Below are 26,943 nucleotides of genomic sequence, written 5' to 3' on the forward strand. Positions count from 1 at the left end.
ACATGGCTCCACATAAATCCAATTCAATACCTTTATTTTCGATTCAAGGTGGCGCCACATGACAGTCAGATATTAGTCCGTCCCTAAAAAGTTATGTCACCGAATCGCGTCGAAATGTCTCGTTTAAAGCAACTTTCTGTCGGTTTACCGTTGAATCCGATGCCCGATAATAAACCCAGAGATACTTCAATACCACACGCACCTGTTAGAACACCCGGCTTGAACTGTCATCAACGCAAAGTAAGTTTATTTTCCAAAAATGACAGGTCTGCATTAAAACTGATATAAATAGAAAAAAAACTTCTTGCTTTAAATTTTGCTTTAAATTGATGAGTTGATTTAAAATCAGTCTCAATAAGATCAGTCTCTATATTGCATTCGGCTCTTTTACATGTACATTATTAAAACAATGAATATAAATAGTGAGACTTCAGGACAGATATTTTTCAGTGTCTTATTGCGGAAATGAAATATCAAGACCTCGATTCAGCTATCGAAAATATTCTCTTACTTCTACATTAATTAATTCATCTATGCCTGAAACTTATTTTTTTCCCTTTAATACAGAAATAAGTAAATTTTCTTCTTATGAATCAACCTTTCAAATGAATTATTTGTCAGAACATTTTCCTTATCGTTATTGTTGAGAATCATTTTCGATATTTACGACGGATCAGAATATTCATTCAACTCAAAATGTTCTTCCATTAGTCTAGCACATGCCTAGATATTTCGCCGTTTCGTCAAATATTGTTGTGAGTTTGGGTTTTTTCGGGACCTGACATGACAGGTTCTGGAAACTCTGCAGACAGACATCATTCCTTGATGTAGTCTGAATACCAGTCGTTACGGGTTCCTTATGGGTTGTTTGGGGAATGACAGCTAGGTATTAGACCAGGCGTGATGCTGTTGCAGCCACTATCAGTGCTGACAAGTGGGTTCGGGTCCTGCTGGCTGCTTACAGTGTGCGGGCAACACTTCTAAGGCCGTCCCGTCGTGAGGTTAAATGAATAATCCAATATACCCTTGGGAAACCCAAGATCCAAGTGACGTTAAGCCAAAAAAACAAACGAACAATGCTAGTATTTCACTGATAACTTGTTCTGATTGGTTAATTCACACTACCCCCGTGCAGCACAATTACAGATAATTCTGTAAACACTAAACACTCAAGAGTCGAAATGAAATAGAAGATTGGATAGAGCAGTATTCGAAATATAACTAACATCGCTATTTGAATCTTCTACTTTCAGATAGCCTTACAAAATGCCCTTCGTTACTTTCCACCGAGTCTCCACGACGTCCTGGCTGCTGAATTCGCCGCCGAACTTCGCGACTACGGACATATTTACATGTACAGATTCATTCCCGACTTCCCGATGAAGTGAGTTTCTTTGACCCAACTTCGCCAGTTTATAGGCCTATGTGGCAGGGTTTTCCATATCCAATCCTACAAATTCTGTAAACTGCTTACTTTTGGAAAAAAACCCTAATTTGAAATGCTTACCGGTACTTTTCTGGTAAAACCTTTGAGCGCTAAAGATTTCTATTGCCTTCGATCGTTGTCTCATCTTTTCAGTTACAACTAGTCAAAATTGTTTTAAAATAGATTTTTAACTTTGATGCAATTACTCATTTTCATGGCTTTTACCCTTTAGTGCTGATGAATAGATAGTGCTTGGTATAATTAGAAAATTTTGAAATTTCTGTCCCTATTGTGTTTAACAATAGGCATGTGTCTGCATTGTTTTAGTTACTTTTGAACTGTGTCTGCCATTTAGAGATAGATAACCATTTACTTAGTACATCAATACACCGTGGTGTGGTTTACTAACAAAGTTCACGGATTCATAGACACACTGAAAGGATCAATCATTAATTTGGAAAAAGGCATATATTTTCGTATGATAATAATTTTTTAGGGCGCATGCCATTGATGAATACCCGGCTCGATGTCGTCAAGCCGCCGCTGTCATGTTGATGATCATGAATAACTTGGATCACAAAGTCGCGCAGTTTCCCCATGAGCTTGTCACCTATGGCGGGAATGGTCAGGTTTTCTCGAATTGGGCGCAGGTACTCTCTCATCACTTTCTGAACATTGTGACCCCCTTGATGGTACAGTTAGTTCAACCTTTGGCTCAGATAAGTTGTAACTGTCGAGCAGAAAATTTATCTAAAATGGATGTTGACTGATCAAGACCCTAATGTAACGGAGATGATTTTATAGTTTTAGAAAATTCCGCCCCGGTGTTGTACTAAAGGGGTCCACTGCTTTACTGTGTCTACACTGTGGTGCGGTGTATCGTTAGTTAGTAATATTGCACAATGTTTGACAGCTGCTGCCTTCATTCATTAGTGATCATAACTAACCAATAATTGCTTATTAGACTGCACTATACCATTGTACAGAAGATCTTCTTGTTGAAACTTTACCCTATAGATATTGATACTATTGATATCAATGTCCCTTGTCTTCGGAAACCCATCAAAGCTCCTGTACAGACATGTTACAACAGTCCAGTTCCAGCTCTGAGTATTTGTTCATTTTAGATGTTTTGACTCATAAGTCAAATACAGTCTGGATTCCATTGAATTTTCGCGTAATGCAACAACCCTTCTGCGTCGATAGCAATCATCTTCATACGTGCATTTCATTGTTCGTTATTATTTTCAGTTTTGGTTGACGATGAAGTATTTGTCGGAAATGACCGAAGAGCAGACGTTGATTATGTGCTCCGGACATCCGCAAGGTTTATTTCCGAGCCACGTCGGATCTCCGAGAGTCGTCATCACAAACGGCATGGTACGTCTGTCATTAATCCCTTGATCCCGATGACAGGGGGTGTGATAGATGGTTTCCATTGACAAGTCTGAGATCGATCAAGTCATCCTCCCCCAGCTGGCTTTCGAGTCTGATGGCAATTCTACACTCAGCCACAGCACGAACCCCTGCCACACTGAACCAGGTGTGCAGGTTTCAAAGATTGCGGCACCAATCAGATTGCTTGTTGTATAGCCTAATCACTGAGCAACTAAAATACAACAGGATATCTGATTGGCTAATAATGACATCATCTGAGCTAAGCGTGTAGCCAGTTTTTTTTAATTCTCTCGTTTCAGGTAATTCCGAATTATTCGTCGAGGGAAGATTATGATAAAATGTTCGCTATGGGAGTTACAATGTAAGATTTAACTCGATTCTTTATAATGATTCACGGCATTTCAGCCTTCAGGGGTCAGCTGCACAATCATGGCTTCAATTTAAGACCAGTCTTAGAACATTTAATCGTAGCTAATCAAACAATTTAAGGCCAGTTTAATGATCAAAGACTGTTTATGGACTTTAGTCATGAATTTGGAACTGGGCCCTGGTAGCTCATCAGAAGTTGTTTCGTCATTCGAAAAAAATGTTGGCAAAAATTTTGTTTTCATTATTATAGGTATGGTCAGATGACTGCTGGCAGCTATTGCTACATAGGTCCGCAAGGAATTGTACACGGCACAACTGTAAGTCTCAAAATTTTGTTCCTTAGTTCAAGGGAGCTGTGAGACATCCGGAATAAATAATTGGCAATTTTGACTCGGGCAAAAACCGTTAATTAGGCCTAAAAATGGTATCTTCTCAACACATATACCGAATAAAACATTCCCTCAAGGGCCTTATAACCAATTGATTCTCAGGCTTCTGTTACTAGACCCTTATTTTCATATGGTCTGTCTGTATGTCTGTCTTTCAGCTATTTAGCTTTGTTAATAGTGGGTCACTGACGTAGAATTCGTGAGAAGCAGTCAGAGAAAATGAATTGACTTTTGAAAAGCTTGTCGTTTGACTATCTACCTAAGCGTTTTAGATTGATTGGGCTATTTCTACAGCAGAACATTCAGCGCAAGATTTATTTTCTTACACAGTTGACAGTTTTGAATGCTGGTAGAAAGAAGACCGCTGATGGAGAACTCGCTGGTAAAGTGTTCGTTACGGCTGGTTTAGGCGGCATGAGTGGAGCTCAACCGAAGGCAGCCGTCATCTGTCGTTGCGTCGGCGTCATCGCTGAGGTATGATATACGTAATCTATGATAATCATTGAATCCTCCCTCGATAGAGATTTGAACCCATTGGTGTAGATACTGTGTGAAACCATATCCTAGTAGAAGACACACTGATGGCATCATGAGACTCGGCCATATTCTTCCCTGGGATTTCAACCTGACTGTTCCGACCTCACTGGGATTTGAACCTAATGGTATTGTGAGACTGCCACATTCCTCCCATGCAAAGATTTGAACCTGATGGCATCTTGAGACTCTGCCAAATTCCGCTCTGATAGGGATTTGAACCAAATGGCATCGTGAGACTTCTCTGCCACATTCCTCCCTCGCAAGGATTTGAATCTGATGGTATCATTAGACTCTGCCACATTCCTCCCTAGCAGAGATTTAAACTTGATAGCATCAAGACACTGCCACGTTCCTCCCTTGCAAGGATTTGAACCATCTGTGATAGTGAGACCGGTAGTCAGCTATGGCAGGGGTTCATGCTGGGACGGAGTTTCTCCATGCTGCATAAGTAATAAGTAGCAAACTATTAATTGAAATCGAACAATAATGCAAATTGCTATCAATTCAGGTGAGCGAAGACGCATTGAATAAACGTTATGATCAGGGTTGGTTACTGGAGAATACGAACGACCTTGACGATTTGATCAAACGTATCCGAAGATGCCGTCGCGATAAATCGCCGATCAGCATCGGTTACCACGGCAATGTAGTCGATGTTTGGTAAAGTTTTCCGCAGACGAGCGCATATTCTGATATTCACGGATAGATGGCGGCATTTCTAACGGATGCCTGTCTTTTTCTTCTGATTTTCCAGGGAAAAACTCGTCAAAGTTCACGAAGAGACCGGTGAATTGCTGGTTGAACTCGGATCCGATCAGACATCTTGTCACAATCCCTTTCAAGGCGGATATTTTCCTGTTCAGGTGCATGAATTTCTTTGCTTCATCCACAAAGTCAGTTGTGTCGGATCCAGTTCGTTGATTTCAATTTCTTTTCAATTTTTTTTTGCACTGTAGCTCTCCTACAAAGAATCGTTAGAGATGATGCACAAAGATCCGGAAAAATTCAAAAGTCTGGTGCAAGAAAGGTTCGATTTTGTTGATAATTTCCTTATTTCTGTTGTTGTTATGTTGTTGATTATGCTTTGCTTCGTTCTCAAAATACATAACTAACGCAACTAACAGTTCAAAGGGATGGAGTTCCTAGTCTATACATATACATAGTTCATAAGAGCAAGCACCCTAGTCGTTGGTGGGGGGGTCCTGTCCCAAGAAATTAATGAATCATTTCTGATTATCTAGAGAGATTCTGAGAGAAAATCACTTGCAATAATTTGCGAAAATGTTATCTTAGCAAAAAATTCACCCCTGGGTGATTCATTTATAACACAAAGATACATGTATTTCTAATATGTTTTTGCATGCGATTTTGTTGTGCGTTTAGTTGTTTTCAGTTTAGTTTTAACTTGTATATTTACGTATAATATGTAGTTTGCGTCGGCAAGTAAGCGCTATTAACTACCTGGCTGATAAAGGCATGTTTTTCTGGGATTACGGAAACGCGTTTCTGTTGGAAGCGGCGAGAGCAGGTAATTTTCATCTGTAGCGGTAACAGTTCACGACCCGGTTCCACAGTATTGAGTTGATATTTGTTTGCTCAAATGAGCTGATTTTAACCATTAACTCCTTCAGTGCTAACTAATTGTTACCCTAAAGTGCTTTAGGCTAAACAAAAATGATACCTTGTTTCTCTGCAGCGGCCGGGTCATTTTTGTAAAATATGATAAAATTTGTAAACAGTTCATTTCTATAGCGGCCGGGTCTGTTATGGTAAAATTGATCACGATTTTAAAAATGTAATGTATACGGAAGATAGGCGGCTGGCCGGGTCAACATTTAAGCTCAGCAGAGCGGAGAAACAAGGTATCAATTTTTTTTAGCCTTAGATGTATATTTTTCACATGAGATAGAAATTTGCTAATTATTTGTCTGCGTTTATAAATTTCTAGGAGCTGATGTACGAAACGAAGGCCAAACTGAGAAAGATTTTCGATATCCGTCCTACATGCAAGCGTTCATGGGTGACATTTTCTCCATGGGATTCGGCCCGTTCAGGTAATATCTATTGTAATAAGTTTAGAAAAATGTTGGGTGCCATAACGCGGTAGTTTATACCTGATATAGGTCTTTTAAGTGACCAGCACAGAACTAACTGGCAGCTGAACTAAGACATTGATTTATAATCTGTTTACACTGTATCGAAGAATTGGCAAAAAGTTTCTTTTACTAAATTCAGAAAAGAGGGTTAATTCTTTTAAGATAAATTAAGTTAACCAATTATGTTGCTTACAATCTGAAGTTATTCATAAATCATCGAAATCTTAATTTTGGAAACAAGATTATAGATTTTTTGGAATGGCTCGTTTTCAAATAAAGATATGGCACGATTTTCATTGATTTTCTAGATGGGTTTGCGCATCGGGTGACCCGCACGACCTTGAAACTACCGACACAATAGCGTGCGAGGTTCTGGAGAAAATCGTGATGGATGGAGGTGAGAGAAATCTAACAAATCACGAGTTAGACGAGTTCTAGGACAAAATCAACGTTGACCCCTGTCCTAATTCTTTTAGGTACTTGATTCATTTTAAAAGATTGCGTTTCTTAATTTCTAGTTCCTGATTGCGTCAGACATCAGTACGAGGATAACATACGTTGGATCAAGGAAGCCGGTCGCCACGAAATGGTGAGTACTTGCTGGGTGTTGACAATCAGAGGATAGCTTTAGAACGGGTTGTCGAGTGCATGCCCCATTTTCAGGATCGGAAGTCGACCATGTTGCGTATGAACCATGCTTTTTTCGTTGATTTGCAAATCGATTTCATGAATGAGAGAATGATCGCGACAGCTGTAAACTGAAATCAATCGCGATCACTCGTACGTAATTTTAATTATACCCGGCATTGCGATTGTGCATCGTTTTAATGAAAGCTCGTTAATGGATTAATTAGACAATCACTGCACGACTGCAGTCTAGTGGTTTATGTATGTTATTCAAGGGGCATCTGTAACTCAAACATCGATAAATGAACAATAGGCCTGTTTGGAGGAATACACATATACCGAATAAAACATTCCCTCAAGGGCCTTATAACCAATTGATTCTCAGGCTTCTGTTACTAGACCCTTATTTTCATATGGTCTGTCTGTATGTATGTCTGTCTTTCAGCTATTTAGCTTTGTTAATGGTGGGTCGATGTTGATGAAACTTGGGTACAATGTTAGCATGGGGGTCTAGGTTTGTGGTGCAAAAATTGGCCCAGTGCGCCACCTAGCGGCAGAACTAACACTCTTTTCAGCGTAATGACCTTGGATATTACCTCATAACTGAGAAACAAGAGTTGAAGTTGTCTTGACTAAATTTAGCTATTGGTCCTAGACACAACATATCAAAAATGCAATGGCGACTACCGCATGTGAATTTCGGAGTTGCCTCACATGCATACCACGTCAGTGATGACGGTTAATTTCTGTTGTAACGTTAGTATTCCTGAAGATGGCTATTAGGATATAATCGAAACGTAGAAATAAACTGCTAGCTCATCAAGAAACCTTTTCGGACTACTTGTATTGTGCGATTTTAGCATACCATAGTCATTTCATTTCCACGCAAGTCATTTCTAAGTCTTTGAGTTTTATAGATGAATCTATAACCGTCAGATGAAGAATCTATTCGTGAAAACAAAAATAAAAATCGTCAATAGAATTTCATTACAATCTGTCACTGGGTTCTATATACATATAAATAAATATACATGGATAACATTTTCACATTGGATATATACAAGAGAGCTGCGTGTTGACTGCAGACGCACGAACTACGGCAGACGGACGCCACATGGAAATTCAATTTATCACAAAAAAATGGCAAAAATACCGCAAAAATTACGATGTCGTGCTTTATTTTAGAAAATACTAAACATCGATCTAAACGATGGTATAACAATACCGGTAAATGATGATTTTATCGTTAATTTTGGAGCAGTTTGGATTTTATTTTATTTTTTGATAAAAAAGAAACAATGATTCTGATGATGCTAACATGATGTAATAGGCAATCGGTAATAGATGCCTCGGTATTGAAAAGAAATCAGTTTATATGTATTTTGACTAGATACTTTTTACGGACACTAAGAGGAAAAAGTACATATTGATTACAACCAAAGACCCAGCTGGCTTACTGGAATCAGCGTGTCTTAGCATCTGCCTATTCCACAATTCTTGGTTCAACATTTTAAGTCGTGAAAAATGTTATAAATCTTCCTGTTACCAAGCTGATGAAGATAGACTTGTCTAGATTTAATAGAACTCTGTCCAGTGCATAGTCGTTAAAACTATTGTGCCTTAGATCTTAAGACTGGCCTTAAGTTGTCGGATTGGTTGATGAACCAAATAAGGCTATATTGGTTTCAAATTGTAAGATTAACTATAGAAGCACAATGAGCTTACACTGGTCATTGTAAGATTGATAATATAACCAAAATAAACTTGGACTTGTCTTAAATTGTTAGATTGACTATTGATCCAAAATGAGCTTAGACTGAACTAAAGTTGTTGACTAATTAACTGACATAGACTTTGAGCCATGACTATACAAAATGACTGAGCTTTCATAGTCATGATAACACACGAAACTGATGAAAACCTTGGAATGCTGAATCGTAAACCTGGACCCAGTACCTTGAACACAGTTAGAATTGTCGTAAGATGCACTTCGTGATGACTGGCAACAATTGGCTAGAGTTTGGATATCTAGTTTATCATAACCAATTGGGTTCAAATCCCACTGTTATCATTTTTACATAGCAATGTAAATGAGTCAGGGCAAATTCGAGCGGCTTGAGAAGTAATAGGCAGGGTGGATGTGGTCGGCTTGAGTGCTAACAGGTTTAAACTACGCACCGCGTGTATTTGAACCGGGTTGAATTTTATAAATCCGCGTCAGTTCTCGTAACGCCATCGTGACCGCGTCGTCGCCGCGGCTGTCGTCGTAGAGACCGTACTGTAAATATCGAGCGACTCGCTGCGCGTTCGTTTGCAGACGGCGTACACGCGATTCGGGGATGTTCTTCAGCGTGGCGACGACGTCCTCACGTCGACGCGTGATCGACGATCCGTCGACGAACACGGTGAAACCGGCGTAGTTCAGAACGTCGTCGAACGGATATTTTACTCCGGATTCGAAGACGACCGGAATGCAGCCGGACAGCAACGAATCGTAGAACGATTTACGCGTCGGAGAGTCCCCTGGTGGCTGAAATGAGAAAACGGTTACCAATAATTTGTTTTCGATGTAACTTTAAACAATGAATTAACCTTTTCGGTGTCTACACTGCAGTGCGATGAACAAATAAATTACAGACTTTGCTAGTACACCGCACAATGATGTAATGATGTTATTAGTTAAGTCATTAGTTTTTATCTGTATTGAACGATGACAACACCAGTCAAACACAGTAAGATATTCGTAACTAATGATACATCGCACCGTGGTGCGGATGCACTGGAAAAGTATGCCCATTATTAATGCGATGGAGAATTTTTTCAGAATTTCAGAATTATCTCCAGCACTCTGCGGTATTTATTCGTCAGCACTGATAGGGTTTTAATTCAACGACACGGAAATTGAATTAACCCTTTCATGACTCAAAAATCGAGTTAGTGTTTCACCCACTAGAGGTCAGCATGTTATAGTTGTACTATTACGTAATAAGCATCACGAAGTATCATAAAACCCTCATTAATAGACACAGCTTGTTCTATTTCTATTGTAATTTATTGCTTAATTATGACATGTATTTATGTTAATAACTGCTGTCGACGACATCAAGTAAATGACCTCCACCTGTTACTCAGTATTGTATATATACAATAGGAATAAGTACTGGAGTCGACTGCACTGTTCAGTACTCAACTAACTAAACATCTCTGCCACAATTTCTCCCAGTTGCTCTATACAAATGTAGTGGCAGCAAGTATGAGATTTCATGGCGTCAATGGTATTAGTCCCAGAACTGTGAGATATCTCATGGTGGCAATGGTATTAGTCCCAGAACTGTGAGATATCTCATGGTGGCAATGGTATGAGACCCAGAACTGTGAGATATCTCATGGTGGCAATGGTATGAATCCCAGAACTATGAGATATCTCATGGTGGCAATGGTATAAGACCCAGAACTGTGAGATATCTCCTGGTGGCAATGGTATGAGACCAAGAACTATGAGATATCTCATGGCGTCAATGGTATGAGAGCCAGAACAGTGAGATATCTCATGGCGTCAATGGTATGAGACCCAGAACTGTGAGATATCTCATGGCGTCAATGGTATGAGACCCAGAACTGTGAGATATCTCATGGTGGCAATGGTATGAATCCCAGAACTATGAGATATCTCATGGTGGCAATGGTATGAGACCCAGAACTGTGAGATATCTCATGGTGGCAATGGTATGAATCCCAGAACTATGAGATATCTCATGGCGGCAATGGTATGAATCCCAGAACTGTGAGATATCTCATGGTGGCAATGGTATGAGACCCAGAACTGTGAGATATCTCATGGCGTCAATGGTATGAGACCCAGAACTATGAGATATCTCATGGCGTCAATGGTATGGGTGCCAGAACTGTGAGATATCTCATGGTGGCAATGGTATTAGTCCCAGAACTGTGAGATATCTCATGGTGGCAATGGTATTAGTCCCAGAACTGTGAGATATCTCATGACGTCAATGGTATGAGACCCAGAACTGTGAGATATCTCATGGTGGCAATGGTATGAGACCCAGAACTGTGAGATATCTCATGGCTTCAATGGTATGAGTCCCAGAACTGTGAGATATCTCATGGTGGCAATGGTATTAGTCCCAGAACTGTGAGATATCTCATGGTGGCAATGGTATGAGTCCCAGAACTGTGAGATATCATGGTGGCAATGGTATGAGTCCCAGAACTATGAGATATCTCATGGTGGCAATGGTATGAGACCCAGAACTGTGAGATATCTCATGGCGTCAATGGTATGAGACCCAGAACTGTGAGATATCTCATGGTGGCAATGGTATGAGACCCAGAACTGTGAGATATCTCATGGCGTCAATGGTATGAGTCCCAGATGAGATATCCTGTAGGGTTACAACTATGGCCTACGGCAGTTTTCAATCTATTATCGAAAAACCAGCCATCATAATTCTAGCGTATTTAGTTAAGTATATTCATATATGTATATATATATATCGTTCTAACCTGCAGACAAAACTTTGATCTTCTCATCAGACCAGTGACGACCGAAGCGCTGTTTTCAGCCTGTACCTGACACTCGAATTGTGGCATCGGATGATACACGCTGGCGTAATCAGATCCATGATTCTGTTTGGCTGATTGTAACTGACTCTGAAGAAAAAAAACCCGAAATTGAAACAGTTCATGAAATATCTGTAAATATCTAGGCTGCAAGAAAGGGGGTTTCAACTCATATGAAAAGGGCACTTTTTAGTCGTGGCTGGTGTGTCTTGGCCTGCACTGCAGACGCGAACTGCTTGGAGGGGGTCTTGCGGTCCTCCCCCAGAAGAACTTTGAAAATGTTAATACATTTTTATGCAAATTTAGTGCATATTACATCAAGACCAGTACCGGAAATAAGAAGCATATATGAAGTGGATTTTCAAAAAGGACTTGGTCAGAAAAGGGGCGGGTTCAGGCTGCTGAACCCCCTCTGGATCCGCCATTGTTTTTCGCGTACATTTCACGTAATATTTTCTCACCCCTAATATTTTGCGTAGATTGTTTTTCTCAGACCCGGCGAATAAAGCGAATATATCCCTCCTGCTCCCGCTGCTCCTACTCGTGCTGCTCCCGCTCTGCTGTTGCGTGGTCGTGTTAAAGATGGTCGAGTTCGGACGGTGTAGATGAATAAACGACGGATACGGGACGACGATCGTCTCGTTTTGTTTTCCCGTGCGATTGAATGATTGTCGAGCCGTTTGCGAATGCGTTCTCTCGATTACGAGATATTTCATGCGATGCGTGTCGTCGCGCATTAGGAAACTACACGTTTTGCTTTGTGACATTTCCTGTAAATAGACAAACAGATAGAAATAGAGTGGCCTTACAGGGGAGATGACAGAAATACAGACATCTTCTTGCAGTAACTGGAATAGAGAAAGCGATTCTTACAGGTGTGATGATCGAGATTGAGATATATTATAGGAGTCATGATAGAGATAGAGAAGTCTTGTAGGAGTCATGATAGAGATAGATAGAGAAGTCTTGTAGGAGTCATGATAGAGATAGATAGAGAAGTCTTGTAGGAGTCATGATAGAGATAGAGAAGTCTTGTGGGAGTCATGATAGAGATAGAGAAGTCTTGTTGGAGTCATGATAGAGATAGAGAAGTCTTGTTGGAGTCATGATAGAGATAGAGAAGTCTTGTAGGAGTCATGATAGAGATAGATAGAGAAGTCTTGTAGCAGTCATGATAGAGATAGATAGAGAAGTCTTGTAGCAGTCATGATAGAGATAGATAGAGAAGTCTTGTAGGAGTCATGATAGAGATAGATAGAGAAGTCTTGTAGGAGTCATGATAGAGATAGAGAAGTTTTGTAGGAGTCATGATAGAGATAGGGACAGCGAGGCCTTGTGGGAGTCATGATAGAGATAGAGCAATCTTGTGGGAGTCATGATAGAGATAGACAAATCTTGTAGGAGTCATGATAGAGATAGAGAAGTCTTGTAGGAGTCATGATAGAGATAGAGAAGTCTTGAAGGAGTCATGATAGAGATAGAGACAGTGAGGTCTTGTGGGAGTCATGATAGAGATAGACAAATCTTGTAGGAGTAATGATTGAGATAGAGCAGTCTTGTAGGAGTCATGATAGAGATAGAGACAGTGAGGTCTTGTGGGAGTCATGATAGAGGGAGGTCTTACATGTGTGGTGATAGAGATTGAGAGGTTTTGTAGGAGACATGATAGAGATAGTAAGCTCCTACTGGAGTCATGATAAAATGAGTTCTTAATCATAAAGAAAATTCCAATAATTATTTTTCTTTATTGTGGATTTTTATGTAAACGTTGCATGCATTCCTCATAATGCTATGTGCAGTTTATACACAAAGTTATCCTTTTTTTACAAATGATATATATTATCATGTACCGCACATATTTAATTATTTGAAGCCAGACACATTTAGAATTTTAAAAAAAGAAGACAAATTCAATAAACGCATCGCTGTTATTTGCATTTGAAAAATGTAATTATTGTATCACCTGGGTAGGGTAACGTCGCTCGCGAAAAACGCAGCCTAGGGACCGTCACCACCTGGGGGGTTTAATAAACGATTAACCCGCCGAAAATATTCGATAACTGCGCTGTAATTATTTTCATTCGAAAAAATCCGAATGTTTATCGTATCATCGGGGTAGGGTAGCTCATGAAAAACTTCAACCCTGCGGGTGACGTTTATCAGGGCTTTGACGGATGCATAAACAATAAAGGCTTATGTAATTTGTACGGTTCTCTTCGTATGACACTTAAAACCCTCGAGTCAAAACATTTCGCTATTTCAATTTATTTCCATCAATTTTCGCATCATTCGTTGTGTCGTCGCCCGCGAGCTTCGCTCTTTGAAATCGAATACAAATATGTAAACGTTTTTTTTTTTAATTCTCTCTCTCGCGTGAGTTGTCGAGAAACCGAGGAATAGGCGATCGTTTCGTCGCGCTTTGGGGGTTTAGTTTTTGACGACGGCGTTTTGATGGAATTCGGAAAAAAACGAAATCGATCGCTCGCGGAGAAGCTCACCGACGTGATAGAAGCGATTATAAAACGTAGTATTATACAAGTTTTTTTTTCTAACGGAGGAATCTCATTTGACTTGATGGTTTTTAGTCGGAGACTCAGGGCTGGAAGCATTAAGAATTCATCTCTTAGTCAAATTTTGCGAAGAAATTTGAGTTTTGCTTTGACGTGTTTTTTTGACGAACCCGTTTTTATTTCAGAAAATTTTGAGTAGAAGGAGTCCATGGTGCAAAAATACACTCAGTTATTGGCATAAATTTTGTGTCACACCATGTGATACTGTGATGCGTCCTGATTGGTTATTCAGCCGTGGATGTTTTGGGAAACACAAAACATCCAACACACTCAGGACAGACGAAAAACGTTTTCTCAACGAGACACAAAATGTTTTCAAAACATCAATCATCTGTTCGGTGTTTTCTGTTTCGACTTCAATGCCAACGGCAAAACAAAACAAAACACATTGAAAACATTTTTGACGAGGAAAAACAAGTTTTATCTTGCCGTAAGATCTGTTAGTCAACAGCAAACATTGTGGTTTTGAATTGAATAAAATTTGAAACGGTCAGACTTCTTCGTTCAAACCTCTGCTGTATTCTATACTTACTTGTTCGATTTTTCCGAGCGCCATAAAATGCGGTTTTCCCGCGTTTAAAAACGGCGATTTCACGAGCGATTTCCAGAACCGATCGTCGAGCGACGCGTCCGTCGGGTACGAACAAAAACAGTTCAACGACGCGTAGTACGGCACGTAGAATAAATCGGCGTCGCGCGGGTCGTTCGTCGCGTATCGACTACGCAGCAGTTTCCGATGAAAGACGATCTCGGCGGAGAACTGGTGCGTTCGGTGTACGGCCGCCGCCGCGTCGGCGCCGTCGACCGCGCGTCCGAAGCCGTCGTTCGCGAAATCGAAGCACATGTCGTTGTTCGTTGGTCGCGCGGCGCACGACGCTAAGTCGACGTTGAACTCGCGCGTTAACGGGTAAACGTAGACGCGCAGTTTCGATATGTCGGTCGATTCGGGGTCGACGCGGAACGCCGACTCATCGGGATCGTCGTTTCGCGGATGGTATTCGTCGGTTTGGCGTTTGATGCGTCGGTGTCTCGTTCGTCGTCCGTCTGCCTCGGCAGCGGCGACGCCGGCATCTGCTCGTTGTTTATATGACGAGCGTATCGCGTGGTGTAAATGCTCGTGGAGTCCGCGTTGCCACTTCGGAGTCGTCAGATCGGAGAAGTCCATTTTGCGCACAATCTCCTCATTGTGGAGTTCTTCCTCGCTTTTTCCCGACTGAACTTTCTGATTTGCGAGTCTGAAATCGGAAAAAATACATCAATATGAAAAACCGGTTTTCCCGAGCGCCATCAGTGATCGGAAAATCAAATCCTTTATTGTTTTGAAAGCTCTTAACTCATTTCATTGTTGATTTCGAAATTATCGTCAGTCGGAATAATATCAATATGGCTGCAGGGCAGCGAAAAGGGGTTTTCGGAAATGCGATCAGAAAATTTTCGATCTCGATCGAATTGTTTTTATCGAGTTTTACAGTCTCAATCAAATCAATATGGCTGCAAGGCAGCGATGGTGAGTTTTTTTCTCAGTTTTCTTAGTTTTGCTGATGAATCAGAAATTAGAATCTTTTGTTGTTTTCAAATTCATTACACTCTTGTAGGGCTGTTTCACAGTTGAATGCTCGGCATGATACAAACATGGTTGCACCGCAAGAGAATGAGTTTTTTAAGTTAGGTTTGCTGAAATACGAAAATAAGAATCATTCGTTGTTTTGATTTCATTACACACATAGAGCTGTTTTCAAAGCTGATTCGTGAATCATCACTTCTTATAACATAAGGCAGCATAGATGAGTATTTTTATTAGGTTCGTTCAATGATCAGAAATTAAAAGAGATAAAATAGATTAAGTTCCATTTCGCTGTTCATTAATGCTGATGATTATATCAATATGGCCACAAGGCAGCGAAAATGCAATGTAGTGCAATTAGTGTTCAAAATTTGAAATCTTTGAAAGAGCTTATTGTTTTGGCTGTTGATTCTGTCATCAGTAGTAAGAATAACATCAATATGGCTGCAAGGCAGCGATCGTGGGTTTTCTTTCGAGATACCGATCCGTGCGGGCCAATCCTAGTAGTTTAGACCATTATTAGGCTTATCTTCGATCATGCCCTTATATACGCAATTGGAATGACAGAAATATATTCATTTGAATCCGCACACAATTGAAAATTATGTTTTCGCATTTTTAACATATGTTAGTTCAAGCACAGATGTATTTTCAATTTATTCAGCATCGACAATAGAATGCATTATACGCACGCCGCATAATGATAAACATTTACATTTGTAGTAAAGACATCTGTTATATTATACCGTACCGATTCATGATTAGAATACAAAAAACGCCAATTCATGCCTCGTTACCCTCGGCTCCCCGCCCCTCGTATTGACGTTTTTCGATTATCGGCAGGCGTTTTGATTCAGTTGCTCAGGTTAGAGAAATTTCGATTCACGCTTATTAAAAAGTTTGCGGGGAATGTTTGCTCGGTGTTGATTGTATTTGTAGAAGTGCTTCAGATTCGTAGTAGCTGTATCAGACGCACATCGGCATACGGGCGAGCTTACGAGTAAGGAACAGTCTTGGCTAATCTTGGTTCTACAGCTTCGGTCCTAACAACCTAAAATCCGTCTTATCTCATTTTAGTTCTTTAACTAGTCTGACTACTTCGGACCAGTCTAAGCTCATTTTAGTTACATAGCCTATCTAACAACTTAAGACCAGTCTAAGCTCATTATGGTTACATAGCCTATCTAACAACTGAATACCAGTCGAAACTCATTTTGGTTTCATAGCTAATCCAAAAATTTAGATCGGTATAAGCTCATTTTGCTTCTATAGCAAATCTTATAACTTAAGACCAGTCTAAGCTCTTTTGGGTTCTATAGCAAATCTAACAACTTAAACCCAGTCTAAGCTCATTATCGTTCTATAACCTATCTAACAACTTAAGACCAGTCGAAACTCAATTTGGTTTCATAGCTAATCCAAAAATTTAGACTGGTCGCAGCTGATTTTGGTTCTATAACCAATCTTACAACTTAAATTCTCAATCTAACAACTATGGTCGGTACCAGTGAAAGGAAATTTTGGTTTTATAGCCATCAAACAACTTAGGACTTCTATAAACACAGTTCAAATTAATCTTACGATGCCTGTTGTCTTTTTTTTCATCGCTCGGATAAATTACCTGCTTTTATTGAATTTAGTGAGAGGAGGTTTCAAATGCGATCTGTATCCGGTGTACATGACGATCATCAGAGCCACGATACATACGAACAACACTGTCTTATTAGGCTGAAAAATACAAGCGAAAAATCTGGCATCTTCAGTCGCTGAATTGTGAAGTGTTGGCGTTGCAGGTGTTGTCGGATTGTTCTTGTTTGTGGACAGGGCGTTCCAATCTGACAGCAGATAGTAAAAAACCTCATTCGCCACAGTTGGTTGTTACACGGCGATTACCGATTAGGTAAATCATGTTTTGTATCATAAGGTGATCCATGAAATTTTCATCAAGTGGAATAACGAAGTTTTAATGAATTTTCACTTCAAATTGCTGGTTTCCAGGTTCTCTGTCGATAGTTTCACCTACATTGTAACCGGTACCAAATTAGTTTTGCTGTATTGAGACTACCCGGTATCTAATAGTCAGTTTATGATTAGACTATCATAGTCATCTAAAGTTCCGATAAGATAATATTATCATCGGGTAGATTAATCCTTAATATGAATTCTGTGTTATCTGATTTACATTTGTGAATAGCCGTGATCAGCCTCATCCCGATTCCAGGCTTGCAAAAACTGGTCGGATCAGAGGTTTGCTATAGGTTCGAGGGTTGCACCCCCAAAATAGGGCATATCATATGATCAAAAGGGCACCCCGAAAAAAGCTCACCGGGAAACTAAACATTTACTCATTTTTGGAAAAACTGGTACAGAACAAGAGTTCAAATCTTTTTAGGTATCAGTTTGATATTTTTCATTTTCCTGTGAAATTTCAGGGTAACTTAACATTTGTAGGGGGTGCGCACCCCCTGCACCCTCGAGCCTTGAGTTCATTGTCCTCGAACTAGCTTTTTCATAAAAGCGGGGCCATATTTAGTTTCACAAAACGTTTTAAACTTTAAAGTAGTCAAGTTGGTTAAGCTTTAATGGACATGCTTTGACGAATAAAGTTCGAATTTTAGATTATCTTGTTAACCACGAAGATGGTAAAACTGTATGATCGTCGCGGTAGTCTTTCTATTATAACTATGTAAGAAACAATTACCTTAATCATCATGTTCTGAATAGTGTTTGTCTTTGACAGTAAGTATCTTCGTACAACTCTGCTGTTCGCATCCCTAATGGCATTCTACATGTTGTTCTGTCATTGCATAATGTGAACCTCTCAGTTTGCCGGCTAGCTATATCACTGGCTGGCTAGCTCTTTCTAGCTCTCTACTGGCTGGTTAACTGTATGTGCGATCTGATTAGCTCTCCTACTCCTCAGTGCTAATTACCCATCCCGTCGAGCTCATCAGCTAACAAACTGTCTGGTAGTTGACTTTCCGGCTACACCTCGTGGCTAGCTTTCCCGCTGTTGGCTCAAAACCCAATTTCTAGCTGAAAACCTGTCTCTGATTAGCTAGCTCTGTTTAAGCTATCAACCTGTCTGTAAGCTGTTAACCAGTCTAATGACTAGTTCTCTAACTGCTAGCTACAACCGGTCCACTGACTAGTTCTTCAACTGCTAGCTACAACTGATCCACTGACTAGTTCTCCAACTCTTAGCTGCAGTTGATACTGACTAGTTCTCCAATAGCTAGCTACAACTGGTCTACTGACTAGTTCTCCAACTTCTAGCTACAGTTGATCCGCTGACTAGTTCTGCAAAAGCTTCCAAAAGCTAGGTACAGCCGGTCCACTGACTAGTTCTCCAACTGTTAGCTACCAACTCGTCTCCTAACTAGCTGCTGCTGCTGCTAGCCTGTTAACCGCTCTAACTGACTACAGTTCGCCGACTGCTAGCTACCAACCGGTCGGCTAAACATCCAGCATCTGTTGCCGAGAGTGTTTACCGTTCGATCAAACTTGGTGCGGTTCTGTTTGATAAAGAGTCTCGTGTGAAGTTATCGAATAAATATATGCGTGTCTCGACGACGTGGTGCGGATCGATGCCTGATCTCGACGTCGCGTCAACGACCGACGGAACGAAACGAGCGGAAATTTTCTCGTCGACTACGGGTCGTTTTTACGTTTAAACCGACGGCGTCGTCCTGCGTTGTTTCGGTCGGTCGTCACTCTCGCCGGTGTTTTGTACTGTGAATAGGCACGCGCGTGCGTCGCGTGTATAGTATTATTATATATTGTATAACGGTAAAATGATAATCCATTCAATTGACAGATGGTCGTCGTCTGCCTCTAGCGAATACTGCGGGCCATTTGTGAAATGAAGGATGCGTAGATCGCGATTTCGTGATTCGAAATTGCGATTGTATCTTCGATTTGCAATTTGTGAAACGGCATTCGCCCCGAATATACGCCTATGTAATTCATGTGCTCACGTTATACATGCCGCGTTGGAAAAAAAAACGAAATTTTTTTTCAGGGCAGTTTTATTTGTTGAAATTTCTCTTTCGAAATGTCGCTCAAGTACGACTGAAATAATTCAGCCAATAAGTTCTTAAGTAAAAGATTTATATAGTATATTTGAGAAATGTTTCGGTTAAAGACTATCAGCCATTATCAACTGATCGTACCGACGTTGAGACCTATCGGAAGCACCAACCCCCGGAAGATGACTATTAGGATACGGTCGAAATGTCGGATGAATAAATTTACAGCTGAAAGGAAACTTTTTCGGACTTTATTTTCCGTTTTATCAGTGTGGGGTTCACTATATATCGTCTAAACACGGAATAGCGTTTCATCAATTGGTTACCGAGCCCTATCTAGAATAGAATAGAATATGTTGTATTGCATCTTAAATACAATTGCTTAGAGCACAAAAACAAAGTCAAAATCTATAACAATTGTAATAATTAATGCAATTCACAACAGATATGGATGTTCGTTCATATCAATTTGTTAATCATAGTAACTGAACACAGGTCTCGATTAATTAGATTAGATAATTAACTTGTTTAATTTTCTAATTATATGAATAGTTCCACAGTCGGCCCATGCTGGGTTTAATTTCCCGCAGCATCGAATTACAAACACTACTCCTTCCTGACTCGACTCCTTCCTGTGGATGCAATTAGATCATGGATCCAGTTCCACAGTTGCTTGGGTTTAATTTGACTCTGGATTCAGTTCCACAGTTTTGTTGGTTTAATTTGACTCAGGATCCAGTTCAACAGTTGTGTTGGTTTAATTTGACTCAGGATCCAGTTCAACAGTTGTGTGGGTTTAATTTGACTCTGAGCCCAGTTCCATAGTTGTGTGGGTTTAATTTGACTCATGATCCAGTTCCACAGTTGTGAGGGTTTAATATGACTCTGAGCTCAGTTCCACAGTTATGTGGGTTTAATTTGACTCCTGATCCAGTTCCACAGTTGTGTGTGAGTTTAATTTTACAGTTGACTCATTCATATTTCACTTTCAGTTGTCCAATATAAACCGACAATGTCGTCAATCCAATGAATACATGTATTTAATTACAATCTGTTACTAATTTATAGTCCACCGTTTTGCACTTGGTGCATCTGTCACTTCAATCGGTGTTATCATAATCTACGATTAGGACAAACAAAACACGGCCGATCATTTCCATCTATGTGAATCACAGGCCGTACGAAATTAGAAAAAAGTTTCTTAATTAGCATTCATTCGCTATCTGACTCTGAGTCTCGGAGGGTGTGCGCTTTTTCTGGTCAAATCGCGCCGTCTCGATTTGGCTGTATGTTGGAAATTTCGCCTTTGAGAAATGAAGAGAATTTAACTTTTTTAATTACTCGGGTACAGATTTTTTCGGGAAAAAAAATGGAAGGGCGAAGGGAAGAATATTTTGAAAATGTTTTTATTACTATTCGAACGGAAGGAAATGAAAACAATTGAATTTATATTTTTTTTATCATGGAGTATTTTCCATATAAAATCTCGGAGGGACTGCAGATTGTAAACACTTTTAACAAAGGTAATAGTTAAGTTGAAATGAACGCAAATTACTATAATATGGTACATTTTTTGACGAGATCGAAATTAAGGCGCAAATATCAAGAGAAAATTTTTTTTAAATGTTAACTGTCCAGTGTGGGTAGCTCGGTTGGTTGAGTGGTGTACTGCGAACCAAGAGGTCTTTGGTTCGAAACCACCTCTGGTGTTGGCTGTCAAGACTGACACATGCATGAACTAAGTTCTACTATCTGAGTCAGGTTGTGAGCCATAGCTATCTATAGAAAGGCCCTGGCCGTCTCTTTAAGACCCATTGGGGTTACACCGTTACTTGTAGTTGGGACGTCAAACTCTACTAACTACCAGGGGCGGATTTAGACGGTGTCGACCGTTTTTATTGTTTCTCCGTATCAAAATTTGCTGCTATAACCACCTGAGATACACAATTGATATTTTTCCTAATATATTAACCTATGTTTCTTGACTAAATGCCTCTCAGAGATGCTCAGAAAGCTCTAAAATTTCAAAAATTTTGCTGATACTCCTTTCCGCCCTAAATTAAGAATATATGCCCTTTTTATTGGTCGACATGGTCACAACATGCCCCTGAATCTCCCCTAACTACTATTGATTAAGATGATGTTTATGGCAGGCTTGTGGCCGGGTGATTAAGATGATGTTTGTGGCAGGCTTGTGGCCGGGTGGCAGATCTGTATATAACAGTACTCTCATAAACGCGAGAGATCCCACAATAAATTCAGCCAAAACGAGAAACTTGAATAGAAGAGTATATATATTTGTGCAACAGACTATCAGCCATCATCTGGCGTACTGAGAACAGGAGAATATAACAAGATTTTTGTACAAGGCCAAAACAAAAGAACTGAGTGAGTGATTAAAAAGTTGAAAGGGTTCTAATAGTCTTAAGCCGAAACATTGCGCAAATATATACTATTCTATTCATGTTTCTCATTTTGGCTGAATTTATCGCGGGATTTCTCTCGTTATTATCTTACACGGATATTGTGTTTTCTTCTCGAGTACTCTCATGAAATTAAAAAGGCCTTAAGTTCTGACTAAGTCTGCCTCATGGACACATTTTCAACTGAGCTTTTCCTTGAGCGTAGTTACTCTTGTTTCGAGTTGGGAGGAGTCAACACTACATTGATTACTACCACGGGAGGTTAGGATATCGCACAGCGAAAGGCAGTAGGGGGAACTATTGAACGAAGTCTGTCAATCTGTTGCTGCGATGTCTCGATTAAAAAACAAAAGCCTGTTTCTATATCATACATGTATATGTATGTACTAAGTAACCCTATACTCTTATGAGACCTATAGGAGACTGGCGGTCTAGACTGGCTGTCTGAATCTTTTTATATCGGTCCTATGTTCATTTCGAACTACTAGTATCCTCGCCTAGAAACATCAACCGAAAATGATCGATTCCTAGATATTTGAGACAAGTAATTTGATAGAAGATAGAACTAAAATGAGCTTACGTCGGTCTGAAGTTGTTACATCGGTTAGGCCTACAGAATAAAATGAGCTTAAGACTGGTCTGAAGTTGTTACATTGGCTATATAAGCAAAATTAGCTTAGATTGGTCTTAAGATGTTATATTGCCTTTGAACCAACATCAGCTTAGACTGGTATTAAGTTGCTAGATTGGTTATAGAACCAAAACGAGCATAGTCTTTGGTTGTTAGATTCGCTAGTATAACCAAATGAGTTAAAACTGGTCTGAAGATAGATGTTATATTGGTAATAGAACCAAAATGAGCTTAGACTGGTCTTAAGTTGTTAGATTGGCTAAGGAACCAGATTCAGCTTAGACTGGTCTCAAGTTGTAAGATGAGCTGTTGGTCATAGACTGGTCATAAATCAATAGCCATGCCTGGAAAACTGTCCCCTGGTTTTTCCAGATTGTGAACTTCTGAAATTGATCACTACTTTTTGTTTTGTTGTAATCTCAGGTGGTCGGATCGCAGGCTCGTATTCTATACTCGGATCAGGTCGGACGAGTGGCGTTGTCCGTCGCGTTCAACGACGCTATATCTACGGGACGGATCAAAGGACCGGTGATATTGAGTCGGGACCACCACGACGTCAGCGGTACGGACAGTCCGTTTAGAGAGACGTCTGATATCACCGACGGGTCGGCGTTCTGCGCAGGTAAACAGCTAACAGTAAATCTACACAGCTCACGTGAATATATTGATGCTCTATTGCACAAATGTTTGTTGATAATTTGATAAAAAAAATGTCCCAAGTTTGAAAAATAAAAATTGCTATTATTCAAAAATTTTAAATTTTAAATGATAGACTCCTGTAAAGTGTGGACGATCAGTTTTTGAAAGCGTGCTGATAAAATGTCTGATGTTCAATGTTAGAAGTTCATTTTCAATAAAAAATGTCGCGGGTGAAATCCTTGAAGACGATCGCTTTTCCAAGGTCTTATCGTTTTTTGGTAGTGCGCAGATAAAATGCCCAATGTCTGGTGATTGTAGTTTGTTTTACCAACTAAAATGACTCAAGTGAAATCCTTAACACATGTAAAGTGTGGAGGAATGACAATTGGACAACAGATTAACATTGATCCCCATTTTGGATTAACTTGATCACGAAAAGGCCACAAATAGAATTTTGTCTATGTGTATTAATGAAGTCTTTTTGAAACAGATATGGCTGTACAGAATTGTATCGGCGATAGTTTCCGAGGAGCGACGTGGGTAGCATTACACAACGGCGGCGGATGCGGATGGGGTGAAGTGATAAACGGCGGATTCGGACTCGTGCTCGACGGATCGCAGGTAACCGATACGTTTTAGACCCAGTTCAGTTGCACGCGCGGTTCACCTCAAATAGCAAATAGATGTATGATTTTCGAAAAATTTCAGGCTGCTGGAAAGAGAGCTGAAATGATGCTGAATTGGGATGTTGCTAATGGGGTAAGTTTCTGGCAGAGTCATCAAAATTTGGCGGAATCTTCCTGAATTCTGAATTCCCCCAACCAGTGTTTGAGACTTGCAACCATACATAACAACAAAAGATGATTTGAACAGGTTTCTTACAGATCAGGAAATCTGAAATTCCCTGATATTTCCCCGATCCTTGACCGAAAATTCATAACATTATGAGATATCCTCAGTGGGGGCTGTTTTTCTTCTCAAGAAGTTCCTTGTGCAACTCCAGCAACAACAAGCAGACAACAAAAATTCCCTGATTTTTTAGAAAATTTTGGGATTCCATACGGGGAAAATAAGTTCGAAATTTTCTCTGGCTGCTAGATATATTCCAACCTGTTACTATTGTAGCATTTGAAATTTCTATTTTTGACAAAAAATACAGATCAGGGATTCTTCTAATTTGCGTTTCAGGCGGCTCGACGAAATTTTCCTGCCAGGAAAAATAAATGTCGAAAATGTCTTGATTCTCCCGTTTTAGGTGGCTCGACGTTCGTGGAGCGGAAACAGATTCGCGCAGGACGCGATACGCAGAACGATGAAAGCAGACGACCGATTGAAAGTGACCGTTCCGTACGAGGTCGAAGACTCGGCGATACTCGACAGCGCTCTCCTCGACGCGCAGTAAAACGATGGCTTATACCGCGGAGATCTTAATATTCACGCTTCGATTGGAAATAATCAAGCGTCGGTTGGGATTAATTATGTTAAGTGCAACCTCATAATAGATAGCTCTGGCAATAAGAGACCAAAAATGTATTGATTTCGTACTGTATATTGTAGTAAAAAGCACTGAGATAAGTTCATCACCATTTAAATGATTGACAACCTTTCAATTCGCAGAGAGTTAACCATTCAATTCACCAGACTTTACAATGACTATTTGCTCAAGTACAGTCAACTTCTGGCTATCCAACGCTAATCTGCTAACGTTATGTAATATAAGTGTAACCTCCTGATAGATAGCTCTGGCAATGATAGACCAAAAATCTTTTGATTTCATATCGTATATTGTAGTAAAAAGCACTGAGATAAGTTCATCAAGAAGATCGCCATTTAAATGATTGACAATCTTTCTTCAATTCACCCAGAGATTTAAGCATTTAATTCATCAAACCTTTCAACGACTAGTTGGTAGAGTACAGTCAACTCCTGGTTATCTGCCACTAATGTCTTGAATCTTGGTCCCCGTTTCGACGGAAAATGATCTCCAGCTCGAGATTTTCATTCCAAGTACGACTAGACCATTTATAATAACGTTTAAAAGAACTTGATATGAAAACTTTCGTAAATTTGTCAATTTTAACTTTGTTCTACATGTAAAGGATGCAAAGCGCGCAGCATAGTTTTTGGCTCGTGTGATTTTTCCAGCACTTTTCCACTGGCCAATTATCTAACACGTTTGATATTTTCTATCGATGCGGCGCTAAGTACACTCTCTCATGTGCGGGGGGGGGGGGGGAACTCGGCATACTTTTTGCTACATTTGTCCTGAATGCGCATGCGTCATCAATCAAAAACTGATGATAGCGGCGATAATCGATTTCTCAACAGAATATCGTCGATTTATTGCATGATTATCACTTTCTGTACTATAAAATTATAGTTTTCACCTCCAAGACCCTCAATCTTGACCTCGATGTGATAGGAACAGAAGAATTAGATTGATTTGACAAGAATTGTGCAAATATGTAGTAAATATGGTTGTAAGATGCATACACAGATGTAAGATGCTTGCCACAGCTCCCTTAACTGAGTGCATTTTTCATAAGCCAACTGTACTCACTATAAACGTTATAAAGATACTGTAGCTAGTGGGACGACGGCCTATCTGAAGTGTTTGGAACCTGTGTACACTTCTACGCACCCGGTTTACTAGAATCCACATACTCTTCAGCCTTTAAGAGTACAACATCTGGAGGTGATCTTCGAACAATATTATCACTAGGATTACGTGACCGATTGTTGCTAACAAGTAAATTTGTACTTCATTTTAATACACGTGTTTACATTTTAATCGAACGAACTATTATCGTTACATTTGCTCAGAAAATAAGAGTGGCGGATGGTGAATATGGAACTAGGCAGAAAATCAGACATCGAAATTGAATGATTCGAGACTAAGCTTTTACTTGGCAGTAGCCGGGAGTGGTGGATAAACAGGAGTTGATTAGTTTCTAGAGCTCAGCTAATCCCAAAAATATCGAAGTACGGTACTGCCGAAATCAGAACAATTTCTACTTCATTTTCAACTAAATGACTATGATACCAGGACAGGTAGTCAGGTCTCCTTACTGATTACCATTATTCTACTGATAATTGCTTTCACTCACGTTTTCAATCCAAAAAGATCAGGAGGGGTCAGTGCAATAGCGTACTGTAATGCTTAATGTATATGAAAGAACGGCCGATTTTGCGTACAGAGGGGGAGGGGGGGTTGAAAAATTCAAATTTTATGCGTACGTAATAAATGAATCATCCCTTGAGCAGAGTCTACTACAGTCGTATGTTTCTCCAACATGTGAATATAACACAGATTTTCTGGTCTCTGTTCGAGACATCCGTTGAAAAGAGTTGATCACTTAATTTTGAATTCACTTATTTGCTTTGAATTTAATTTATCATAACCATTATATCTAGTCCTATCTCTAGTCGGCATATGCAAGATATAAATATTGTGATTTTTTTATTTAGACGGCTAATTTAGTCAAAATGTTTCACTTTTTCAAAAATATACAGTATTATTTTTCTAATAATGTTAAATTCCATTGATTTTTGATATGCATATAATCTAAATATTTTCTAAGTACAGAAAAGATAATAAACAGAAAGTTTCAATTATAAATTCTCAGGTACTTATGATCCTAGGTGCTTTTACATCATTTTCATCC

At 39.8% G+C, this 26,943-nt stretch overlaps 2 protein-coding genes across 2 annotated transcripts; one reads left to right on the plus strand and one right to left on the minus strand.

Moving 5' to 3' along the window:
• Window positions 1–73: 73 nt before the first annotated feature.
• On the plus strand, window positions 74–26,856 carry LOC141902799 (urocanate hydratase-like). The gene is made up of 18 exons (XM_074790693.1): window positions 74–240; window positions 1,254–1,384; window positions 1,923–2,076; window positions 2,678–2,806; window positions 3,124–3,185; window positions 3,444–3,510; window positions 3,913–4,056; window positions 4,628–4,779; window positions 4,874–4,982; window positions 5,076–5,146; window positions 5,550–5,647; window positions 6,068–6,173; window positions 6,524–6,612; window positions 6,734–6,804; window positions 23,063–23,261; window positions 23,769–23,899; window positions 23,987–24,037; window positions 24,534–26,856. The coding sequence occupies exons 1-18, from the start codon at window positions 94–96 to the stop codon at window positions 24,678–24,680; spliced, it is 2,058 nt and encodes a 685-aa protein (XP_074646794.1). The 5' UTR covers window positions 74–93; the 3' UTR covers window positions 24,681–26,856.
• Window positions 8,106–19,273, minus strand: LOC141902800 (uncharacterized). The gene is made up of 6 exons (XM_074790694.1): window positions 18,259–19,273; window positions 17,179–17,285; window positions 14,526–15,228; window positions 11,885–12,193; window positions 11,367–11,513; window positions 8,106–9,372 (listed from the first exon to the last, which is right to left on the minus strand). The coding sequence occupies exons 1-6, from the start codon at window positions 18,268–18,270 to the stop codon at window positions 9,013–9,015; spliced, it is 1,638 nt and encodes a 545-aa protein (XP_074646795.1). The 5' UTR covers window positions 18,271–19,273; the 3' UTR covers window positions 8,106–9,012.
• Window positions 26,857–26,943: the final 87 nt, after the last annotated feature.

This window comes from Tubulanus polymorphus, chromosome 3, assembly GCF_964204645.1.
Source record: "Tubulanus polymorphus chromosome 3, tnTubPoly1.2, whole genome shotgun sequence".
NCBI classification, from domain to species: domain Eukaryota; kingdom Metazoa; phylum Nemertea; class Palaeonemertea; order Tubulaniformes; family Tubulanidae; genus Tubulanus; species Tubulanus polymorphus.

Bases quoted from the DNA above. Each gene is read 5' to 3' on its own strand.
- LOC141902799 (XM_074790693.1), top strand. From the start codon at position 94: ATGTCACCGAATCGCGTCGAAATGTCTCGTTTAAAGCAACTTTCTGTC. The intron at 6,174-6,523 runs GTAATATCTATT...TTGATTTTCTAG, and splicing joins ATGGGATTCGGCCCGTTCAG to ATGGGTTTGCGCATCGGGTG. The intron at 23,262-23,768 runs GTAAACAGCTAA...TTTTTGAAACAG, and splicing joins CGGGTCGGCGTTCTGCGCAG to ATATGGCTGTACAGAATTGT.
- LOC141902800 (XM_074790694.1), bottom strand. The intron at 15,229-17,178 runs GTAATTTATCCG...TTCCGATTTCAG, and splicing joins ACTAAATTCAATAAAAGCAG to ACTCGCAAATCAGAAAGTTC. The intron at 9,373-11,366 runs GTTAGAACGATA...TTCTCATTTCAG, and splicing joins GATCAAAGTTTTGTCTGCAG to CCACCAGGGGACTCTCCGAC.